The 25,015-nt window shown below is 45.8% G+C and overlaps 1 protein-coding gene and 1 long non-coding RNA gene across 2 annotated transcripts in view; both read right to left on the reverse strand.

Annotated features, from left to right (window-relative positions):
* Positions 1-3,561: 3,561 nt before the first annotated feature.
* Positions 3,562-8,213, reverse strand: LOC122686839. Its single transcript, XR_006338915.1, has 3 exons — positions 7,849-8,213; positions 5,835-6,084; positions 3,562-5,228 (listed from the first exon to the last, which is right to left on the reverse strand). It is a non-coding gene; the product is annotated as an uncharacterized LOC122686839 (long non-coding RNA).
* A 6,248-nt stretch (positions 8,214-14,461) lies between these two features.
* Positions 14,462-25,015, reverse strand: part of EFNB2 (ephrin B2) — a 49,375-nt gene continuing 38,821 nt past the window's right edge. The window contains exons 3-5 of the mRNA XM_043891784.1: positions 21,280-21,372; positions 20,431-20,544; positions 14,462-18,184 (exon numbers count right to left, since the gene is read on the reverse strand). Of these exons, the coding sequence (XP_043747719.1) occupies positions 17,796-18,184; positions 20,431-20,544; positions 21,280-21,372 (596 nt within the window). The 3' untranslated portion in view covers positions 14,462-17,795. The remainder of the gene's footprint in view (positions 18,185-20,430; positions 20,545-21,279; positions 21,373-25,015) is intronic.

Consider the following 25,015-nt stretch of genomic DNA (forward strand, 5'->3'; position numbering starts at 1 on the left):
TGAAACTTTCCTTCAGTCTTGTGTGTGTGTGTGTGTGTGAAGTAACCATATAATTGTGTTACAGTGGAAAGAAATTCACGAGCTTTGTGACCAGCCTGCACTCAGCCCGGGGCAGCACTGTGAGACTTCTTGCCGAATTAACTAGACCTTGCCTGAAAATGCTCAACTGGTTCCTTACGCTGATCTGAGCTCAGGCATTCTATCCCTTTGCCTCTGGAGCACAATGACAGCTATCTGTTTGTCCTGGTAAGAGCCAAGCGTATTATCTTCATGGCAGGAATTAAACACAGAACCCCAAGAAATGAAGCCACACGCACAGCGTGACCCGCTTACGATGGTGATCCAAGGGAGCTATGGCAGCTGGCTCCTCTCCTGCCCTTTCCCTCGCACCGCCCCTCCTGAGCAGACCCGCACCGGCACATAGCCTAAAGTGACTCTCACTAAACTGGCAGCTAGACCCTGGCTGTTTGGAGCCTTTGGAAATGTCATTCACTGGTGGTCGAGGTCCCAGGAGCAGCAGCCCTTATGGAGACCCTGTCTCACCCTCCCTTGGGTTACAATTAGGAGCATCCTTGCCGAGGTTCGAAAGCTTCTTGGTGATTGGCTAAGCCATCTTCCTCCTGTATCCCTTCTACTTCTGGTTTAGAAGTTGGCATGGTTGCTGTTTATTGCTTCTTTGTTGAATTTGCCAGACTTCGATTCAGGTGTAGGCAGACATTTTGAAACATAATTTGGACAGAGTTATTTTTAAAATATAATTAATAATTACTCAAACCTAGGCAGCATATTAAAAAGCAGAGACATTACTTTGCCAAAAAAGGTCCGTCTAGTCAAGGCTATAGTTTTTCCAGCAGTCATGTATGGATGTGAGAGTTGGACTATAAAGAAAGCTGAGCACTGAAGAATTGATGTTTTTGAATTGTGTTGTTGGAGAAGACTCTTGAGAGTCCCTTGGACTGCAAGGAGATCCAACCAGTCCATCCTAAAGTCCTGGGTGTTCATTGGAAGGACTGATGTTGAAAGTGAAACTCCAATACTTAGGCCACCTGATGCGAAGAGCTGACTCATTGGAAAAGACCCTGATGCTGGGAAAGATTGAAGGCAGGAGGAGAAGGGGACGACAGAGGATGAGATGGTTGGATGGCATCACTGACTCAATGGGCATGGACTCCGGGAGTTGGTGATGGACAGGGAGGCCTGGCGAGCTGCAGTTCATGGGGTTGCAAAGAGTCGGACATGACTGAGTGACTGAACTGAACTAAACTGAAAGAAAATGAATAAGAAGTAATCCATAGCATAATACATAGCATGCTTTGAGACTTGCTGGCTTCATCATCCCCAGAGAGCTATGCTAAAGAACAAAAAGCATCCTGAAGGACAGAAAACATTGTGTCCTCTTAAGCTGTATTGCTTCAGCCTGATGCTGAAGCCTGATGCAACCTGACCCTCATACATTCTCAGGACCCAGAAACTTCTCTGTCTGTGCCAGACCCAGCGGTAACACAGGCTGTTCACATGTTAGCCCTTTGTGGGAATGGCCTTGTGACTGTGTTTTTGTTACATATTTATCACAAAATTTGCAAGTATGAATCATTGGCAGAAAATGTCCAAGGAAATTCCCAGCCATTATCAGGTTGGGAGATATGGAAGACTTATATACTCTTGGCCATGACAGCACCTTCCTGTCAAATCCCCCCCAAACATTTGATGCTGCCACCCAGACAAACAGGGCAAAACCTCTTCCTGAGTTGCATTTCTCATCAAACTCTTCATTTTTTGCCTTTGTAACAATAACTGCCTGCATTTCATCAGCTCACATGCTATTATTCATTGTGCTGTTCACACATGCTCTTCGACTACGACACACCTCTTGCAGTCATTGGCTCGTTTCAGTCCTATGCAGTACTTACTATGACTACGGCCATTTTATGGGGAGAAAACAGAGTGCTGCAAGGCTTTCCGAGGTCACAACAGTTAAGCTGTCATCTGGAAGGCAGACCAAGATCTGCGGGATTCCAGGCCCTGCTCTGAGCTCTGCATCGCTCTGTTTGTATGTCCAACTCCTGGGCTGACACCCAGCAACCCAGCACCAAGGAACAGCCTGCGGCATTAAAACTTTATAACTTATTGCCTCTCACACTGGGGCTTCTTGGTGCTTTTGTAGGACAACATAGCCAATGGTTTAATCTGCCCAAATAACATAGTCCCTTTACCCAGGGTTAAAGCACAATTTTTCCCAAAATAGGTGGAATCATGCTTCCATAATCAATATAAAAATGGACACACAGTTATAATTAATATTCCATTTCAAAGGCACATAGAGGGGTAAATGATAAAAAAGAGATATTTCCTTTAATGAAAACTAAATGTATTACTCATATGGATAAAGATATAGACTCTTCAAGAAAATAGTCACAGATGGAAAGAAATAAATATTCTCTAATATTAAAGATAACAGACACACATTAAAGCTTTTACTTAATTCATTAATGGAATCTGTCTGCCAATGCAGGAGACAAAAGAGACACAGGTTCGATCCCTGGATTGGGAAGATCCCCTGGAGGAGGAAACGGCAACCCACTCCAGTATTCTTGCCTTTGAAATCCCATAGATGGAGGAGCCTGGCAGGCTATCAGCGGGGTCACAAAAGAGTCAGACACAACTTAGCCACTAAACAACAACAACAAAAAGTAAACAAGTATCATATCTGGTTATCTGAGAGGTTCCTGTTTGGATGATACTTGTTTGTGTGCTCAGTCATGCTTGACTCTTTGCTTTGAGTATATATGTATTAAATCCATTCAGTTGAACTTGTATGTATATGTGTGTGTGTATATATATATATATGGCACTGGCTTTAAGTTCAACTTTAAGTATAAATGCATGGCCAATTGGCTTAAATAGTCAAGGCAGAAAAGTAAAGTGCAAAAAAAGTTTGTTCTCCCCTTTCTCTGGCGAAACATTGCTAATGGTTTCCCCCTTCATTTTGTTTGTTCAATCGCTAAGTCATGTCTGACTCTTTGAGACCCCATGGACTGCAGCACACCAGGCTTCCCTGTCCTTCACTATCTCCGGGTAGAGGGATACAAAGATGCTATCTATGTAATGTAACATCTTTAATATGAATGCTTCCTAGGTCCACTGAAAGAAACAGAGACTTTAAAGAAAAAAATCAGCAAAAAAAGTCTTGTGGTCAAGAGTAAAATCCATCAAAAGCCAAGCCTTGGGATGGGCCGTTTGATACAGACACCCTTCAGAGGTCATTGCTCAGGGCCTATTGTCTTCCAGACCCATTGACGTCTGGTATTTCCACTAATCTTCACAACAGCTCTCAAGGTGGGCCTTCAGTTCAGTTCAGTTCAGTCGCTCAGTTGTGTTCGACTCTTTGCGACCCCATGAATCGCAGCACGCCAGGCCTCCCTGTCCATCACCAACTCCCGGAGTTTGCTCAAACTCATGTCCATCGAGTCGGTGATGCCATCCAGTCATCTCATCCTCTGTCGTCCCCTTCTCCTCCTGCCCCCAATCCCTCCCAGCATCAGGGTCTTTTCCAATGAGTCAACTCTTCGCATGAGGTGGCCAAAGTACTGGAGTTTCAGCTTTAATGGGCCTCTTTTCATTGATGAAGAAACCAGAGGTTCCAGGAGGCTCAGTACCTACACGCGCAGCCAATCAGCAGCGGGGCCGGAGTCCCACCCCCGCCTGTAGCCAATGGGAACGCGCCCTGAGCAACGATTCACGGAAGCTCATGACAGCAGGGCTTTTCTGAAAGATCCCTTTATACCACGTTCCTCGGACCACAATTTGGGTTGAATAGTCAGGTCCCGCCTGGCAGATCCTACACAATGCAGGGAGGGGAACATTCCCGGGGTGAGTACCATCGCACCCAGCTGCACACCCCTGGATTCCAAACTCAGGGGGAGGCCGCCCTCCCAGCTCAACCTGCTCTTCTCGCAACCTGATCTTTCCCTAATGTGTTTTGTTAATGCTCTGTTTCAGCCTCCCGTCGCTCAGATCCACGGAGCGCAAGTCCTGTAAGCTCTTTCCCAGCCTGTGGAAATTGGCAAAAAAGAAAGGGAAAGCGCCCAAAAGAAAACAAACAGGCCTCGTGTTCTCTCGGTTATCACCATTAGCTATGGATTGTGTGTGTGTGTGTGTGTGAAACAGTTGAAAGACTCACCCAGTCTCTAATGCCTCTGAAAAATTTGGGAATGTTCATGGCATGCAAAAGAGGAGAGAAGGAAAGAAAAACGATTATGCTTGTCCTCACTGTTCTAAGGAACCATGGCCAAAACCAACCCAACTTCTGGACAGGGAAACACATAGTTTGAATGTTACAGAGAAGCTTTTGTTGCCAAAAAAATAATTCTGTATTGACTTGCTACGTGCTGGTTTTTACTGGGAGAAACAAGAAAAACAGGGGCATTGTCTTCAGAAGGCCCGAGTTAAATAAACCATGTGTTTCCTGAGCAAAACCTTCTCACTTGTAGAAACCGCTCATCAGATTAGGCGGCTGAAATGTGGGAGTGGAGGAACCGAGATACAGGGCGACGTCAGTGGGTGTGGTCCCAGCCAGAGTGAAGTTGGCAGTGTCGTGATGGACAGAAGGGATCCGGGCGAGGAGGGCCAGCCCGCTTCACCGGGAGGAGGATGGGCAAATGTTTAGTGTCTTAACAATTTCTCCCTAAGGAGAAGGTACTTTAAATACAGCCACACACACGAGCAGAAAGAAGAAGGGCCTTAAACTCGTTCAGGACCAACATCATTGTCTTGCTAAGAGCTGATCCTTTTGCGCACCCCTCTGTGTAAAGTTTATGTTTCTGAATCATCTGTAATTCGCGCAGACAGGCGAGGCCCAGGTGAATATTGAAGAAGCCTGGAGAGGAGGTGTTTGCCCATAAATGGAGACTTTTGACAATGAGGACAAGCTTTACTCATAGTCCAAGCAGACAACTACATAGGCAGTTCGATCTAGGGAGTCTGAGATCTAAGTTCTCGCTCTGATAATGCTGTTACTTCTGTCGTGTCTGACTCTTTGTGACCCCGTGGACTGTAGCCCACCAGGCTCTTCTATCCATGCGATTCTCCACGCAAGTATACTGGAGTGGGTTGCCATTTCCTCCTCCAGGGGATCTTTGTGACCCGGGGATCAAACCCACGTCTCCTGTGTCTCCTGCATTGGCAGGCGGGTTCTTTAACAGCTGAGTCATAGCCCAGGCATCTTCTCACTAGGAGCAAAATATGTCTCCTTACATTGTGATCATGAAGCAAGACTGACGGTTCTGGGCCCTCTAGAAGGTACAGCGTCCTACGTAAATATAAATATGCATATTTGTGTGTGTGATATTTCTAATTCCCAGAGCTTGGCACCAAAGCAATATTTAGTGCCTTAACAATTGCTACCTAAGGAGAAGGTACTTTAAACACAGCCCCACATGCAAGCAGAAAGCTCCTGGTGGTATTAATCTTTCTCATCCCATTTGCCTCTTGCAGGTTTTAAAGCTCATCACAGAGGAAAAATGTAAACAAACTAGGGGAAGGGAGGCAATGGAGTGGAGCAGAAGTTGTATATTTAAGTCAGAAAAAAAAAAAAAGAGGAAGGTAATTGGAAGGCAATCTGGCAGTATTTATCAACATTTCAAATGGGCATTGCCTTTTGTGCAGCAATTTCGCCACTAGGAATTTACCTTACGGGTATACTTGGAAAAATACCTCGAGATGGTGAGGATGTATAAATTAGGGTAGGTGGGCACAGGCTGTGGTAACAAACACCCGCCCCCGCACCCCCCCCCGCACCCCCCCCCCCGCCCCCCCGCCCAGATCTTCTGGCTTACCACATAAATTTGAGTCATCACACGCAGAGCCCAGTCACGCAGACCAGCAGGAAGCTCTGCTCCATACGGTCACTCAGGATTCAGGCAGACCAGACCCAGCCTCCACCACCTTTGAACTCTGCCCCCTGGAACTTGTGACATCCTCGTCATGACAGCCGGGAAGGAGGGAAGCATGAACCCCTCACCTGCTCTTCTGTCCGTACAGCATCCCCATTGCTGCCCATTGCCTTCAACCTAATTGCAAATAAAGCTGAGAAAAGCACAGGAGTATGTAATTACCCATGAACCCCACTGTCCCTGCCGCTAACCAAGAGCTGCACATGATGTATTGTGTGTCCAAGCTTAAAAACCAAATTTTGCTAGTGGCCAATGGTTTAAATAAGCTGTGATATATTATAATGTGATTGTTTAAAAAATGAATCTACATTCTAATAAGGAAACACCTCCTAGATGTATTATTTAGCACAAAAAAAAAAAAGAAAGAAAGAAAACATGAACAATTGTGCAAAGTGTGATCTCTAAAGACATCATTTAGAGAATGCACATATGCAAGTATATACATACAGTGTTTTTCTAAACAGACAGACAAGATTCTGTTCATGATGGTTGCTATGAGGAATGAAGGAAGGGTCAGGAAAAGAAAGATAATTTTTGCCAGTTGCAAGCACAGTACTAATTTTATCTAAAATAATAAAGATAAAAAGATAAATCTAACACACTAGTTAATAATATTATGAAATTCTTAGTTTTCTCAAGATTGATCATGGTGCTTTGGTTCCATGAGGGGGGAATCTTTGTTCTGTTATTTTAAATATTTTCTTGGCCTTGCTGCGCAGCACATAGGATGTTAGTTCACTGACCAGGGATCAAACCCACGACCCTTGCACTGGAAGCTCGGAATCTTAACCCCTGGACCGCCAGGGAGGTCCCAGGTTTCTCTCTTCTTAGATGCTGAGAGGTGAAAGGAAATGTCCTGAGGTCTGTGCTGCCGCAGCTGCTGCTAAGTCGCTTCAGTCGTGTCTGACTCTGTGCGACCCCATGGACTGCAGCCCACCAGGCTCCCCCGTCCCTGGGAGTCTCCAGGCAAGAACACTGGAGTGGGTTGCCATTTCCTTCTCCAATGCGTGAAAGTGAAAAGTGAAAGTGAAGTCGCTCAGTCGTGTCTGACTCTTAGCGACCCCACGGACTGCAGCCCACCAGGCTCCTCCGTCCATGGGGTTTTCCAGGCAAGAGTACTGGGGTGGGGTGCCACTGCCTTCTCTGCGTGAAGTCTATAACCACTTTCAGATGCTTTAGCCGAAGAATTGTGTGCACACGCACACACACGTGGCCACAGAACACACACTTATGTGCAAAATGTGAATTGTTGAATCTGCGTGGTAGATCCATGGCAGTTTACTGTTCTGGTCTTTCAGCTTTTCTGTATATCTGAGGATTTTCAAGGTAAAAAGCTAAGGAAAATGAAATGATTAAAAAGCTTAGCACTTTAGGACAGAGAGCTTCAGAGATCTCCCGTCTTCCTGATGTAGGCAGCGTTCACAGGTTGCCGTATTAAAACATCAGAAATCAGGCATCAAAATCTGAAATCAAGACACATCACAGAAAGAGTGGAGACCGTGGTCAGACGGAAGGAGCTCTCTGAAGGGATTTCTGTTCAGGCCTAGGAGAAGCTGGAAACCTTGGTAAGGGTAACGAGAATCTTCCAACTGCTTTGTCGCTATCATAATCATGGTACCTTCTTGGCTGGAGATGCTGCTTGAAAACTTCGGTTGCCTTATAGCAAACCCTTTCCTGGAATCTATTCTTCAAGTTAACCTAAAGGAGACTTAAAAACAGTGCAGGGGGATGAAAAGCCCAGTGACGGTAACTCATTCTCTCCTGTGTCCTTAAGGTGGTGGTGACTTACGAGAAGGTGTGTCCCTGCAGGACATCCTCAGGGAGGCAGCGAAGCTGCCATCCCAGTGGCTGGCGGCCTCTCTCCGCATCCCGAAGGATGCTACACACAGACTCTTACCTGTGGCGTTCCACACAAACTGCGGCGTTTCCCACATTCAGCAATCCGATCCAGCCAAACCCTGTCCCCACGGCGCAGAGCCGAGGGGGCAGGAGAGAAGTAACCATCACGGGCTATCTTCCATCGTCCGACAAGACGAGTGGTAACTTCCTCTTTGAATCTGACACACGTGCTCCTATAAAGAGCATGCGTGGTGCAATCTTCTCTTTTCCTGACCACAGTATGGAGGAATCCATGTGTGACGTGTGTCATTGACGACAGGGAGATCTGTGCAAGAGAATTAAAGGAGTCGGTGGTTATCTTTTCTTCTCTCCATTACAAGGAGAGAAGTTAAAAGGCAGAGCCCTGGTCTCGACAGGAGGAGGCCTGCGTCTGCTCTGCTAGAAACCTTCTGGTGCAAGAAACTCTGGAGGTCAGTCTGGCAAGCATCCCAGATCCTCAGACTTCAGTTTTTTTCCTGCTGCTTTTGAGCTCAGTGCTAACTACTGTTAGCAGACAGAGAACTCTCTGCAATTCTTTCCTCAGAACCAGCTACAAGAAAACTACCAATTATAGCCAAGAAACAGTCTTTCAAATACACATACACATTGTAATGTGGGCTGGAAACCAATTGGAAACGTTTTGATTTGCCCTTTAAGGCCAGAGGCAGGCACTTGAGGCAGACTCTGAAGATGTTTTGAAGAACCGTTACACTAAATTTAGCATCTGAACCAGCCCGTTGGCATATATGTAATGAAAGATTTAAAAGGAAAGAAATGTAACCCACAGTAACAAAGACATAGGCTGCTAATGGACAAATACTTCTTACAAAAGATGCTCTGGGAATAAATCATAGAGTGGTTATTAGAGTTGTTACTCCTCTCTTTACACGTGTTTGAGATGCTTCATTTTTATTTGTGAAGGGTTTGAATTGCTGACTGGACTCTGAGCTCCCTAACAGGAGGAATCTTCTGATTCATGTCGTCATTTCCAAAGCTTAGGGCCCCCGCCTGGCATATATTAAGTGTTAAATAGATTCGTGATGGGTAAGTGGGCAAGTTAAATGTGTGTGTGTGTGTGTGTGTTCAGTGGACAGAAGCTTCTAGACTTGTGTAGAGTCTACTGGGCCCCTTGTTAGCATCTTGGACCAGTCCAATAAAAAAGATCTCTCTGAGGATGCTGAAGTCACTGCTAATTCTGTTTCTATGTCATGATTATCTGCTAATCTTTAAGTATTCACTCTGGATAAGCTACAGAGATAATAGGTTTTGATTTGTTGTGTTTTATAACCTACACATCAAAATAGGATGCACAGAATTAAGTTAAACCTTATGAGTGAGTGTTCCAAAAACCCACTTTCAGATGACTGGCCTTGGAGGAGGAAGGAACAGCTATGCACTTTACCTGGAGCAGGGCGGCGGGGGCAGGTTGGGGGTGGGGGGAGTGGGGAGGGGAATCCTGCAAGGAACCAGAAGCTCCAGACAGGTGTCCCCAGTTGTGGGAGTTGTATGCATTCTTTCAGGCAAAAGACACTTCATCAGAAGGATGTGAAGAAACCCAAACACAGTAAATGACACATGTAAAACAAAGAAGTTTGCGGTGATGCTTGTAGAAACCTGTTACAGACTTCTCAGCATCTTGAACAATATGCAGATTGCCAGGATGACGAAGGGACCAAAAATCTTATAGACTCGAATGAGAGCTGTCGCAGGAACTTTTCCTGTAGTGTTCCTGTTACTTTTCCCATCTGATATTCCTGGAGCCAGACATTATTCTCGGCCCCCTTTTTGGTCTCCCTTTCATGTTGCCTTAATGAGGCTACTGTACAAAAACGATACACCTCAAAGGCATCTCCAGATTTCAGTCGATTTTAAGCAGTTTTCTTTGACGACCATTATCTCCTCTACTGTTCTTGAGTTTTTAAAGATAGAATCGCGGATGGCTTTAAAAACAAAACACACAAAAACTCTGTGATGTCTTTATTATGCATGAATGATACTTAGGAAATAATAGTGCTCTTAACAACCAAAAGATCTTCTTCAGTCAGGTAATTCTCTGCCACAGACTACAGAATCAGAGGTGTAAATCAAAAAGGAGATATTGATAATAAAGACGTGTTCCAGCAACCAGCACGGAAAGAATGAACTACTGAGCAAGTTAATCTGAAGTACAAGGAAAACAAAGTGAACTTGGGCTCAGTTAACCGGTGGAAAAGAACATGGCCAATTGCTGCCACATTGCCTGGCCCCTAGTGAAATCTTTAAATAGAAGCTGGGAGCCTGCTCAGAGTGACCTGACAATGTCTTTAAATAAAGAAAAAAAAAAAAAGATTTACAGGCATGCCTTGTTTTACTGAGCTTAGTTTGATTGCCTTTTTTTTTTTTTTAAATCAAATTGAAGATTTGGGCCAACACTGTAGTCAGCAAGTCTGTTGGAACCATTTTTCCAACAGCATCTTCTCACTTGGTGACTCTGTGTTACATTTTGGTAATTCTTGCAATATTTCAAACTTTTTCATTACGATTATATTTGTTATGGTGATCTGTGGTCAGTGATCTTTGATGTTACTGCTGTAACTGTTTTGGCGTTTTTTAGCAACAAAACAATTTAAAAAATTAAGGTCTGTACATTTTAAAAAACATAATGCTATTGCACACTTACTAGATTATGTGTGTGCATGCTCAGTCACTTCAGTCGTGTCCGACTCTTTGCAACCCCACAGACTGTAGCCCACCAGGCTCCTCTGTCCGTGGGATTGTCCAGGCAAGAATACCGGAGTGCGTGGCCATGCCCTCCTCCAAGGGATCTTCCTGACCCAGGGATCGAACCTTCATCTTCTGCTTCTCCTGCACTGCAGGCAGATTCTTTACCACTGGGCCATTGGTGCTAGACTACAGTATAGTGTAAGTATAACTTTTTTATATGCACTGGAAAATCAAAAAATTCATATGACTTGCCTTTGTTGCAGTATTTACTTTGTTTTGGTCCGGAACCAAGCTCGAACTATCTCTGAGATGTGCCTGTCCTTAAAAATTATGGCTAAAAGGCTGAACGCACAAGAGCAGCGCTCCCAGTTCAATCAGTGTGTGAGATTGTTAGAGGTTGGATCTTTCTGAGTTTTAACGGCAGGAAAGGGTGGCGAGCTGCTGAGCTCAGAGCCGGAGGTGGTCAAGTGCAGCCCCAAGGGGGGTGGGGTTTGACTGCGAACAGTCTTCAGAGCTCTGCCTGTGGGATGCCAGGATAAATAGAAGCTTGCATTGAGATCCCTTTGTACAGAAGACTGACAGCTTTGCTGCAAATCCTGTAAAAAGCTGAAAGCGACCTTCAGTGTGTTGGAGACACGCCCTCTCACTTTACAGGTGAGGCCGCTGGGGCGCAGAGCACAAAGCAATTTGTTCAAAGGCCATGGAGTCAGTGGCAGCAGAGACAGAGCAGGAAGCCAGGTCTTACTTTCATTCATTTGACACATTTATCGACTATCTACAATTGTCCGTGAACTGTGCGGGTATCCTTATTTCTCAGGTCACACACTTGTGTCTGTAGAGATTTTTTTTGAGGAGTTCGGTTGTTTTTTTAAATGTGTGTGTGTATTTGTTGCTCAGTTGTGTCCGACTCTCTGCAACCTCCTAAGACTGTAGCCCACCAGGCTCCTCTGTCCATGGGATTCTCCAGGCAAGAACCCTGGAGTGGGTTGCTACTTCCTTCTCCAGGGCATCTTCCCAACCCAGGGATCGAACCCAAGTCTCCTGCATTGCAGGCAGATTCTTTACTGGCTGAGCCACCAGCGAAGACCCCCCTCTTAAAAAAAAAAAAATATATATATATATATATACACACACACAAATATAATTAGCTTCATGTGAAGAATTGTTTCTAAGAGAGTCTGTTAGTTCATTTACCATGGTATAAAATCCTTGAAGTGAATACATTTTCAGCTTTGGAGGCACACTTTCATCACTAAAAAGTGAATTCATCTATCTGTACTTTGCTAGAAAAAAAAGATAATATTTTAACATCCCCTCAATCATTGATAAATGCTTCACTACCTGGAAATATGAGGTAGGAAATACAGAAAGAGGAGATATTTAGGAAATACAGAAATTGTGTCATCAAGGGCATCTGTTGTGTAAATATCACAAACATTATCCCAAATTCACTGAAAACAGGAACAGAAGACCATCCTGGGCCTTTGGATGCAGGAGCAATTTTGCCTCCCGTTGAGCCACCTGAAGACCTCTTTTCTACCCAACCAAAAGGAGGTAATCAGTCTTTTGTACGAACATTAGCAGTCAGTCTTATTCCTCTGAATTTTATTTAATTTTTCCTCTTCCCCCGATCCTTCTCTGGGCTGGGGCCACAGACTGACACCAAGTTGCACGGCCAGAGACTGATCTTTTTATTTCATTTTTTTCTCATTTCCACTGTGGACCTTTATCACAGGGTTTGAATGGACAGCTGCTTTACCAAAAAGGAGACGGACAACGGTGAGAGTCGTTCCGAAGAGTCGTCACCTGGCCGGACAACGCTTGGGGATACAGGCAGGGAAGTCGCAACCGCGGGCTTAGCTTTCAAATAGGATGCAGGGGTCCTGCCTTTGCAACCTCTGCGAGGAGTTTCTGTATGCGACATTCCTTCTCTCTGATTGAGAAGAACAACAACTGTTGGGCACATTTTATTTTTCTCAGTTGAGGCTGACTTAGTTTGGAAAGGATGGTTTCAAAAACAAAGTGGCAAAAATAGTACTATGCATGTGACCATTGAAACTGCGTCAGAGGTCACAACGCTAAGTTGAAAACACAGTATTTTGTCATTGATTTCTTTTACTCACACTAATCATTTGTGATCGGGGTAGAACATTCAGCTGGGGGACGTGGCTGTAAACTGTGCCCGAATCTTGGATTTGCACTGGAGGGGCAGTGAAATAACCTGATCGGGGAGATGAAGCTACTATTCAAGCACCACCTGAAACTGCGGGCCTCCGGAGAATTTTGTTTCTGGTTTTTGGAAAGAGAGCATTTACTCGACAAATCCGCCTTTAGTCCAAGTCTGCTGGGCCAAGGCTGCAGACGCAGACTTTCATGACAGTCTCCTGAGGGGCTACTGAAACACTCAGATTCTTCATTTGCTGCGGCCGTGGTCTGGGGCAAATCACCGTGGGCTGCAATGATCTCTGGCTCATTACTTCAGGGGCCCCTTCTCATCCTCTCAACCTAAAAGGCTTCACTCCTTAAGGCAAGGATTAACCAGAGTTAATACAGCCTGTGAGGGCTTCCGACGTAGCTCGGTGCTAAAGAAACAGCCTGCCAGTGCAGGAGACGCAGGTTCGATCCCCGGGCAAGGAAGATCCTCTCACTCCAGTGAGGCTCTGGAGTCCTGGCCACTCACTCCAGTAATCTTGCCTGGGAAAGACCATGAACAGAGGGGCCTGGTGGGCTGCAGTCCAGGGGGTCACGCAGAGTCAGACACGACCGAGAAACTGAACGCTCACGCGCTGCATAGTCCCAGCGTAGCTGGAGAGCTGAGCCCTTCGTGGTAGCCAGTCGCCTTCTGGCTTGACCACGGCTCTGCCCTCAGAAATCGAAGGATGACCACGGTGGGGGTCTGATGATCAATCCTAAGACCTCAAAGACCACAGGATCGGGGAAGACACTCGGGCAGCAGGCACCTTCCCCAGGAGGCGCACGGCAAGCGGGGCTGAAGCTAAACTCACTGCTGGCCTCTGTCCGGCATCACAACACTCGCTTTCACCCTTGCTACGTTTTCACAAAGAACATTTGACTGTTTCCCTCCTCCTGGGATTATTTTGTGAAGGAAAGGGAAGCAAACTGCTCTGTTTGAATGGAAACCAGATCAATCCCGAACTAAAGTTGGCATAAAAGTCCTTCTTCTGGGTCTTTCCTGGTGGTCCAGGGGCTGGCTAAGACTCTGTTCTCCTAATGCAGGGGGCTCCGGTTCCAGGTAAGTTATGGGCTTCCCTCATAGCTCAGTCGGCAAAGAATCTGACTGCAATGCAGAAGACTGGGGTTCAATCCCTGGATGGGGAAGATCCCCTGGAGAAGGAAATGGCAACCCACTCCAGTATTCTTGCCTGGAGAATCTCATGGACAGAGGAGCCTGGTGGGCTACAGTCCATGGGGTCGCAAGTGTCGGACACAACTGAGTGACTTTCACTTCAATTCCGGTTTGATCCCTGGTCAGGGAACCTGATTCCACTTGCTTCAACTAAGAGCCCGCACACTGCAACGAAAGGTCCTGTGAGCCACACCCAACACCCAGTGCAGCCAAATAAATAAACAAAAATATTTTTAAAAGTTTCTCTTCTCACGGCTGTTTTCACACTGTGCAGGTCAAAGTGCTCAGGATGAAGAGGAGACCATATAAAACTTGACACTAAAACGTGAGATCAAAAGTTTTACAGGGAAGCCAAGGGGCTCATGCACCAGTGTGGGGCAAGATGAGCCTTTACATCGCGCGCACCGCCTGGTTTGAAAAATGGGCGCGTGCATGCCTGTGGGCAGAAGGGTTTGGGTAACTGCAATCACAGAGAAACATGGGAGGCAAATTAAAATAACCAACAAAAAAGAAAGCCAAAGGAAAAGAAAACAAGCAGGAAAGGAAAATACTTTGAAGGCGCTTTTTCCATAGGAAAAAAATATTTTATTTTTTTAAGAACAAATTCAGTTTGAAACAGGTTTGGAACGTGACTTCATTGGCTGGGGGCTAACTGCAATGTGGAACTAAAGCAGATCAAAAAACCTATGACAGGCTATCAAAACAAAACAAAGGAAAGAAAAAATATTTATAACTCAAGCATAATACTGTGTTACTTACAAATTGGACAACGAAATTTTAAATAAATATTCATGGTACATAATTACGGCACAAATATGCAGCAATTTGGCAACCTTTTATACCATTTTTTTTCCTCATTACAGTGCAAAGGGGAGTGACACTGCCGTTTAACAAGCTGTAGCTAAATACATTGCAAAATTCAGATTTTATACAAAACATCTTGCTTAGACTTTATAAAAAACCAACATTGCTCTATGTACACAATCTGGGTAAGAAAAGCCATTTCTGTCTTGTTTTTCATGTGTATTTTTATTAAAAAGGTGAATAAGGCTACTGTAACACCCCAAATCCATATACAGTAAAATCTGAACTTATTTACAGCATCTTCACTTAAACATTATGGTGCAAATTCCAAAGTCAGGTGACTAGGGATGAGAATACAAGGAAGGCATTTACAGTAACTTTCCAAAGCTGAACCAACTTCAGACAAAGGGACAGTTGGTAGATTGTCATATTCTGCACCACACACCAAACAGACGCACAGACTACTTGTCAACTGCTTGCAGGCAACTCTTCATCAACTCATCTGATTTTTTTTCACAGTTTAGCACATCCTCAAAATGTAGCCAACTGATGACACGCACCTTCGATTGCATTAAAATCAGACTGTTTCCCATTTTTCCCCTTCTTGCCCCTCTCCCCCATCCTAAAGGTCAATTTTTGATGGCTTACAAGAAAACCTTATATGAATGCACGTACAGGAGAGGCCAGGGTGATGGAAAGAATTACATATGTACTGTGGCTGGTCACCATGGCAACCTTCCACAGAACTATGATATAGATATATATAATATATACTGTCGATATATATTATACATATATGTACACATGTATACCACACACCCACTCACACAAACACACACGCACTTTGGACCAACATCATTTTCAGGTTCAGTAAGTAGAAAGAAGAATTTCTGTGACAACTCATTTTTGCAGGTATTCACTGGAGGTTTGAGAACCTTAAAAATGCTGTTGCTTCTTTTTTTTTTTTCCTCCCAATTCAGAAAGCAAAGTGTTACCATAGTAACGGGACTATGTTAAAGATGTCTATTTTGCATAGCACATAAAAAGTAGGTTTCCTGTTTACTCGCTTCTTTTCCCAGCAGGGAAGGGGCGAGGGGAGGGGGGAGAGAGGAAGGAAGGGGGTCAGGCTGAACTTTCAGCTGAAGCCCCCTCGACGTGACCCGGTGGATTCTAGCGAACACTTCAGCCCATGAGGCGAGGGAAAACACAGCACAGAAACTAAAGGCCAGCACATCTTCTCATTGTTGAAAACACGATGCAGTGAACACTGATTTCCTGGTATTTGGGGCTTGCACTTCCTAATCTATGGTGACGTGACACGCCTTCAGAGGACTTGGTTATTTTTGTGTTTGCTCCCATTATTGTTATTTTTGGAGTAATGTCGTTTTTCCCAGAAGTAGCAGTTCAATTAAAACAAAACAAAACAAAAAACCACGGAGCGTTTGAGACCACTTAATCGTCACAAATGAGTTTCACATCTTCTGGTGTGGATTGTGTGCAATCTTAAAATATATATTAGTAAAACTCTTTCACTTTATATCCCTTGTGTTCTATATACCTATTATAAACACATCCTACCTTCCTTCCCCCTCGGCATCATCGGTTGGGTCCTCAGGACTCCTAGGAGGGTTGCCGTGTGTGTCTGACCCTGACACGGTACCAGGACTGCAGTCTCGCTCAGCACCCACCCCTCGGCCCCAGGCCAGGACGGCACCGCCATAAACCCAAGTGCCACAAGGCGCGATGGGGGGGGGGGGGGGCGGCGGGGGAGGGGCGATGAGGGGGCGGGGGGATCTGACCTTCCTTCAGGATATAAAGATGCCTTAATAATGTCAATGATGATGGAATTACAGCCCGTGTGACCTTTGGCTTTTTAAACTGCTAGGTCAGATTTGGCTCTCTGCTAAAGGCTCTCCCTGTGTTAATAAAATGTGATCAGTATAGCAGCTGGGTCCGCTTTAAACGACATCCAAAGCAGACCGACGACTTCCCTACAGCCTCACAGCTGTACGTCTATTGCCAGTACCAAGAAAAGTCCTGCCCGAATCACCCTTCTCTCCAAGCCTGGTCCTCTACCAACAATGCCCCTTCGTTCCATCCGGCTAGAGAGGGGCTATTTCTTTCTTTTATTTTTCCTGTGCATTGCTATTTGATAAGAGTGATTCCTTCAAATGCACCCTAATCTACTGTGTGTGTCGCTGTGTCTCCTACTTGCCTCTTAAAAATCTTAGCAGAACCAAAGTGCTGTGCTCCCTAATTGGGGCTTTCCCTTCCCAAACCTTGTTTCAGAGGCGGCAGCACGGAACCGCCTTTGCAGACAGCGTTTGCGTCTCCCCCCACGCCCCGCTTCTCACGAAACTCCTCGTCTTCCTGGGCTGACAGCCGAGCATCTAGCTGGAAGGCTCCTTTTTACCCGCAAACGCCATTCCTATCAACGTATGACCCCTTCCGCTGCGGCTGTTGTGGCAAAAGGATGGAGTAGGAGACGCCCAACGTTAGTGTCCCATGAGTGATGCGAGTGTGGCGTGGGGGAGGGAATCTCGGGTGAAGGCCTGCAGAGCCCTGGATGACAGAGCGTGTGCAACAGTGACGACTAGAAGCCAGCGGTCTCCCAAGGCCTCACGCAGCCAGAGTCTGTGCGGCAAGACAAGTCCGGGGTGCAGCTCAGGGGTGGGGGGTCGGGGGTCACACCCGAGGCCGAGGGCGGCCCCGCCAGGCCCGGCGAGCCAGGGGCCTGGGATGCTGCCAGCTCTCTCCCGCCCACCAGCCGCTAGGTCTCCCGGCTCCTGCGGAGGCCCGCGGGCTCGCGCGCTCGTGGTACCCAGTGGTACGGGGAGGAGGAGAGGGGCGGGGCGCGCGCGCGCATCTTCTACGCGAGTCTTCCGACGGCCGGGCAGGGGCGCATCCTCCGTCACCGCGGCCGAAACGCTACAGACTAGAAGGCTGTCCGACTCCACGGGGCTCTTCAGAGAAGGGGTGTCCCCGCTCCCTGATGCGCGTCAGTCCGTCGCAGACACAGGGGGTCTCGGACCCTCGGCGGGCAGCAGCGGGGACAGTAAGTTTCCTCCGGGAAGCGAAGGCACCGCCGAGGCTCAGACCTTGTAATAAATGTTCGCCGGGCTCTGCGGGGGCATCTCCTGGACTATGTACACCGGGTGCCCGTAGTCCCCGCTGACCTTCTCGTAGTGGGGGCAGAAGACACTGTCCGCGGTCCTTAGCGGGATGATGATGTCGCTGGGCTCCGAGCCGTTGTTGTTGCCGCCGCGCTTGGGCGTGGCCAGCGTGCTCAGCGACAGCGTGGCCGTGTGCTGCGGCGAGTGCTTGCGGTGTCGCCGGCGGTACTTGAGCAGCAGGACCACCAGCGTGATGATGATGACGATGAAGATGATGCACCCTGAAGCTATCCCTGCGAATAAGGCCACTTCGGAACCCAGGATATTGCTCCCAGAATGTCCGGCGCTGCTGCCGTCTGTGCTGGAACCTGTGGGGAGGACGGGGACAGGGAGAGCGGTCAGAAGAGTCACCGCTGGGCGGGGGGTGGGGGTGGGGGTGGGGTGGGGTGCGCCCAGGTGGGAAGACTCAGCGGGGGGCCAAACACTTCCCTGGCAGCTAGACTCTGGTAAACCAATCACCTCGTTTATTAGCCAAATGCAAGGGTAAATCAGAAAATTGGAATTGACCAACCACTGCTATATATATAAACTAGAAAACCAACAAGGACCTACTGTGGGCTTCCTTGGTGACTCAGAAGGTAAAGAACCTGCCTGCAATGCAGGAGACCCGGGTTCCATCCCTGGATCCGGAAGATCCCCTGGAGAAGGAAATGGCAACCCACTCCAGTATTCTTCCCTGCAAGAATCCCATGGATAGAGGAGCCTAACAGGCTACAGTCCAAGGGGCTGCAAAACATCAGACACCACTGAGCAACTAACAATACAATAAAAAAACCTACTGATAGCCCAGGGAATGATACTCAGTACTTTGTAATAACTTTAAAGGAAAAGAATCTGAAAAAGACTATATATGCATACCTGGATCACTGTGCTATACACTTGAAACTAACACGACATGGTAAATTACGTTTTGTTTAGTCACTAAGGCGTGTGAGTCTTTTCCGACCCCATGGACTGTAACCCACCAGGTTCCTCTGTCCATGGGATTTCCCAGGCAAGAATAGTGGAATGAGTTACCATTTCCTTCTCCAAGGGATTTTCCTGATCCAGGGACTGAATCTGTATCTCCTGCATTGGCAGGCAGACTTTTTTTTTTTTTTTTTTTTTTTACCAATGAGCCACTACTGTACTTCAGTTAAACAAACAAACAGCTAAATGCAAACTGCAGAAGCCAGCCCTGGGCGGGGAGACGGGACTCCAGGTGGGGCTTTGATGCTGCTCCCAGACTGCTTCATTGCCCTTCCATACATCATCGTCCATCAGCCGCGAGAACGGGCTGTGACAGGCAGCTCTTGATCTTGCCCCATGTCTCAGCCCAGGTCAGCCAGCCTGCAGCCACCACAGGGCGCAAGAAAGCAAGGGGCCAGGTCTTCAGGTCGGCGTCTGCCGCTCAGGCGGCATCGCTCTCGAAGTTTTCGGTGGGAATCTCCAAATCGCCTGTCATTAAGGACAAGCCCCGCCTACCCTGCAAACCACCTGTCATTAAAGGCAAGCCCCGCCTACCCTGCAAACCGCCTATTATTAAGGACAAGCCCCGCCTACCCGCAGAATGGCGAGAGCGCTCGCGAAGAGGGATGGGGCCTGGGAAAACGTTCAAACCGTAACTCGTTTGTATTATTTGATTTACACTTAAAATATATCTGGAAGGCAGTAGAAACTCTCACACGGAACAGACTGCCAACCCAAATGTTAAGCATTAAAAAACTGCCTGGCATCATTATATTATCCATTTATCAGTTTGTCATAAGAATTTGACACATCTTGTCATTGAAAGTTGGAAATAACAACTTCCCTCCTTGACGCTTGGAAAGAGATGGAATATTGCTACAGAGGCTAAATTCGCGGGACTACCAACCAGACGTGCGGATCTTTAACACGGAACGGCTGACGTCTGCTCAGCGACCACCACATAACAAGTTCATTCGAGTGGTAACAAACACATAGCTATTTGCTCAAAGACTGCTAAAAAAAGCGAAGTTACACAACAGTCAGTTTTATCCAGTATTCTAAACTTTTGCCAGGACTCCCTTTAATATTTCATTTTACACTGAATTCATGGAAAGAAAAATAAAATTGACGGAACCACCTGAAAAATGAAGCATTGTGCAATATTTTAAGACGTTACCATCTTAAATGTAGAAGAGGATCAATCAGGCTCTCTGTGGATTAGATATAATTAGATGAGGCATTAGAGCCTTAATTATATATACATTAACACCGGCTTGAAGCTAGTGTTGCAACCAGCATGATCAAGTGTCAGCCAATGAAAATAACTTTGATCTGAAAGAGCAGTGCTAATAATTGGCACTTAAATTTGATGGATTCTGCTCTCTTGAATCTAAGACTTTTGTGGCAGTGAATTATTGTATTCTGATTGGGTAATTAATAACAACTAACCGAGAGCAAAGATTACTGACTGCGGGAAGAACAAGTATGTTCTGGGGCAGAAGTACCCGCGCTCTGGTACCCCCCGCCCCGAGTGTGACACCGTAAGTGTGATACACGGTAAGAGCGGTCCACGCAGGCTAGACGCACACGAGTCACGCTGCTGTACCTGAATTTGGTTTGACAAAGGGACTTGTTGTTGAACTTCTTCCATTTGTACCAGCTTCGAATTCTGGCCGTTTCGTTGGATCATTATGCCTGGTTGACCCAGTGGAACTTGCATCTACATGAAAAACAAGCAGTTACTTACGGCACAGAGATCTGATGGGATCTACCTTTAGGAGCAGGATCTAAATCTCAAGAGGCACGAATAGCAATGAACATAAGATTCTTTATGCAAAGTACTGTGAGATGCAAGAATATAAACTTTCCTTTGAAAGCACAACGGTTCTACTAGTTACTTCAGAGGTTTAGCTAGTGAGGCCATCTGTGGAAACTATAGGGATTCTTGCATTTGGCAGGCAGAACATTGCAGATGACATTTTAATTTAACTGAGCGAGTTGACTGACTACTACCCCAATTTCTAATTAGAAGAATAATTCTCTCTGCACAAGAGGTCATCTCTGTGTGAAAAGGCTCAGTGAACACAAGTCTTCCGTAGACAAGAGGCAGAAATGGGCAAAATGGCAGAAACTTTAATTTGCATTCTGGATATTTTAATTGTGAACCAAAGGGGGTGTTTTGCTTTGAAGAAGGAAAAATTTATCTTCAGATACAGACATGGCCATAGACACTGAACCTGGCTGACCTCAACTTTTAGAAGTATCTCCAGTAAAAAGAAGTGGGCTGCATCAACTTAAGGAAGCCGGTCAGTGGCTCGAGGAGCGCAGAAAGGTTTGCTTTGGAAACTAAGCTGAAGAGTGAGTGGAGGCGAGTGTGCGCGGCCCTGGGGGCAGCCATACTAGCTGGGGGCCCAACCAGATCAGAGGCTCCGTGAATCAGCAGACGGTTTTTTACCTTGTCCAACTTTCATGAGGATCTTCATGGCTCTTGTCTGGCACACCCCTCCCTCCTGGTTATCCAGGCCCTCCAAAGACCCATTTGATGTAGCTGATCAAAAATAAAATGGACAAAACAAAAAAATAAAGAAAAAATCAGGAAATCAATAAGCCAAGTTTACATGAACATGAAATGTCTGAAAACAATTTGGAAAATAAGAATTCACTCTTAGTCACAGGTTTGCTGAAAGTATGGGATGCTGAAAGGCAAAACGAAAAAAATAAAGAAACAAAGAGCGATGGATGTCATCCACACTGCTTTGCGTATGACCTCTGGTGTCCAATGGGCTTAAGCACTTTCCCCTCCCTTTATAATCAACGGATTTCGCCTGAGTCTGTAGATAAAAAGAACGGCATCTTCCAAAAGCTGACTATTTTGGAGTTCAGCCTCCAAAGAGCAGTACAGTAAATACGGTAATTTCAAACCACGGTAATCATCACCCAGCACCTGCTTCCTCTACTACTGATTTCCTGCCTCAAGAACAATTACCTTGATGCTCCCTGATTGTCAAGCGTCCAAGTTCTATAAACACTCAAGAGAGGAGACTCCCACGCCCCGTTTTCTTTCCCCAGCCTTTCTGGAGCTTAAGAGGTTGTACTAGAATTCGCATCTTCCAGTTCTGGAGTTTTCCTATCATTTTGTACTCGACCCGAATGCACGGATGTGCTTTGACCACCACCATCGACCTTGGTCAGACTCATTAACCAGACTCCCTGGTGCAGAACTCTGGATGGACAGAGGGACCCACACATGCCCACTGCTCTGTGAGTCGCCCGGGCAGCTCGGGACATAAGGCAAGGACTTGGTTCAGGCCCCTCAGCTCGATTCCCTTTCCACCTCAAGGAGGAGGGGAAGGCAGGATGTTTAACCATTCTCAGTGTCTCTTTTTTCTCAACAGTCCATGCCCTACTCTATTTGAAGTCAAAGGTCTATTTCTTTAGGACAGTGAGTTCTCTGAACAGCATTGTAACTAAAGCCGAAAAAAGACAGGCTGCTATGCTAGCTAACTTGCTGAGGGACAGGATTTAAATTACAGGTCAAGTTCCAGACAAGAAAAGGAGGTGGACGTTGAGACATTTCTATTCCTCCACAGTTCAAGGGGCAGGGAACTAAGTGTTTCATATCCAATTCTGCCATATAAATCCTTCTCTATTTTTTTTTTTCTCTCTTTCCTTTTCTTTTTTTCCTTTTTTGGTCATGCTGTATGGCATTCTGGATCTTAGTTCCCTGACCAGGAATCAAACCTGCAGCCCCTATGGTAAGCACAGATTCCTAACCACTGGACCCTCAGAGTATTCTCCCTTCTCTAACGACCAAAGTCGTGCCTACTAACTCTATACTTTTAAAGGCACTGAAAAGGGGACAGACTTCCTGATAAAAATATATCCAAAGACATTCTTTTAATGGGCTGTTTGTTTCCCAAACGGCAGGGCAGCAGACAAATCAGGACAGGTGTGCATGGAAACATGTATGTGTGGATGAGTATCTCAGCTGGAAAACGAGGCCTGGGCTGACTCGTTTCTGTGTTCTCGAGTTACTGACTTTTACATTCACTGTTTTCCGTAATAACAATGGCTGTCTCTTGTGTGTATAAATATCTCTTTGCTTATCTGAGTGCTTCCTTAAAGTACGGGCTCACAATCATATCTTACTCTTCTGTTCTTGCTGACACTGAGTTTCTCCTGGGAAACTGGACAAAAATTGCCATTAGAATTTTTTTTTTTAAAGAGTAAAAAGTAGATAGTATCCTCTTGTAGATGACTGAGAAAATGTTTGGCCGATAAGTTAGAACAAATACCTAAGAAGCTTGCATGCTTTGGCGACTCTAAAAATATTTTTATTTTTCTTTCCATTTTCTGTCTTCTTTCCCTTTTGTGTTTTCCAAACCTGGGCTTAAATTTCAAAATATCTTTTCCTCCCAAAGGCCTAGAATAGCATGGGTGTCAGCAGGCACTCTTTCTGAGCAATATCAGAGCAGTGCTATAATTGTCACTTGAGTTTTCTCATCTGATTTTTCTCAAAATTTAGGATATGTTTTTATACAGAAAAAATGGTGAAAAGCTGATGTCTTTATCTGGCTGACAGTCTCAAAGGTTTAGTTACTTAATTGAAGTGGAATTCCCATCTTTTCTAATTCATACACACATAAATGCACCCCAATGCAAAGTTCAATGACTAAGTGTTTCTTGCTAAAACTTTAACACTGAGCTGACAAATGATAAAAATAAGATTTGAAGGTTGATACACAGAAGAAGAAGGAAAAAACAGATAAGGGGAAGTAATATAGATTTATTTATTTTAACCTTGATGTAAAAAGATCAAAGATTCAGGTGTAAAAGTAAAAAAAATAAAGGAGTACAAGAAAGGATAGACAAGTCACAGCAGAGAAGAGTCACTGGTGAATAACATTCAGAACTGCATCTGCAGAGGCAGAAACTACAGCTGACTTCCACTTTGTCAGTCTGGAAGCAGGAGGGGTGCACATAATTCGAGTGACTTCTCTTTTGATTTTAATTTATAGGTCAGTGCCTTTTCTGAATACCAGTGCCTCCGTGGAGAGCTCCCTTTGGTTTACTCAGAGTGATGTCTGAGGAACCCCTAAACATAAAGAACTCCAGAAGTATTCAAATCAAAGAGCAATCTATAATTCAGCATCCACAGACTATACACGGCAGGCAGAAAATGTGTAGTGGGAGAAGACTGCTTTGCATCTCCAACCGTGGACATTTTTTTATCCCTTGGTGAGGAAAAAAAAAAACAAAGCCTCAAGCCCTGGAGATTCCCAGAAGGAAACCTGAAGATGCAGCTTCGGCTGAGTTCTTGAGGCCAAGGCCACTGCTGGGGTGGGGGGGGGGGGATGAGGGGGGAGGGGGGCCAGGAGCAGAGCACCATGACTGCGGGAGGTTCTTCTCTCCACTCTGGACTCTGCATCCCTCCTCTCGAAGTCCACTTGGAAGTTGCAAAGTTACTGGAAGATGCTGAAAAATTCATTCCTAATGTTTGTTTTAGCATCCCCGATATGTGGCTTTTTAAAGGGGTGCCAAGTGGGGGGCGGGTGGGATGAATTAGGAGACTGGAATTGACACAGACACCCTGTTGTTTTTTTAACTTTTCATTTTGTATCAGAGTATAGCTGATTAACAACGTGGTGGTAGCTCCAGGTCAAGAATGAAGGGACTCAGCCTTACAGGTTTCCACTCTCCCCCGAACTCGCCTCCCATCCAGGCTGCCACGTAACAATGGGCAGAGTTCCCTGCGCTTACAGCAGGTCCTAACACATACACGCTGGTGATACTCCACGGAACAGCGCAGGGAACTCTGTACTCAGTGACCTAAATGGGAAGGAGATCCAAGCAAGAGGGCATGTATGTGTATGCAGAGCTGATCTACTTTGCTGTACAGTGGAAACGAACACAACATCGCAAAGCAACTATACTCCAATAAAACCTTTAAAAAAATAAATAAAAGGGAGCTAAACTTTAAAACACAGTTAAGAGGGAATTCTCTGGCAGTCCAATGGTTAGGACTTGGCATTCTCCCTGATGAGGCCCCTAGTTCAATCCCTGGTCAGGGAATTAAGATCCCACAAACCATGCAGCTCGGTTAAAAAAAAAAAGTACAGTTATATGTTCCACCATGAAAGGATTTTTGCTCTGAGTTAGGAATGATGCAAGCTGTCTAGGAAAACCCTGTT

This window comes from Cervus elaphus, chromosome 30 (genome assembly GCF_910594005.1).
Source record: "Cervus elaphus chromosome 30, mCerEla1.1, whole genome shotgun sequence".
In the NCBI taxonomy this organism is placed as follows: Eukaryota; Metazoa; Chordata; class Mammalia; order Artiodactyla; family Cervidae; genus Cervus; species Cervus elaphus.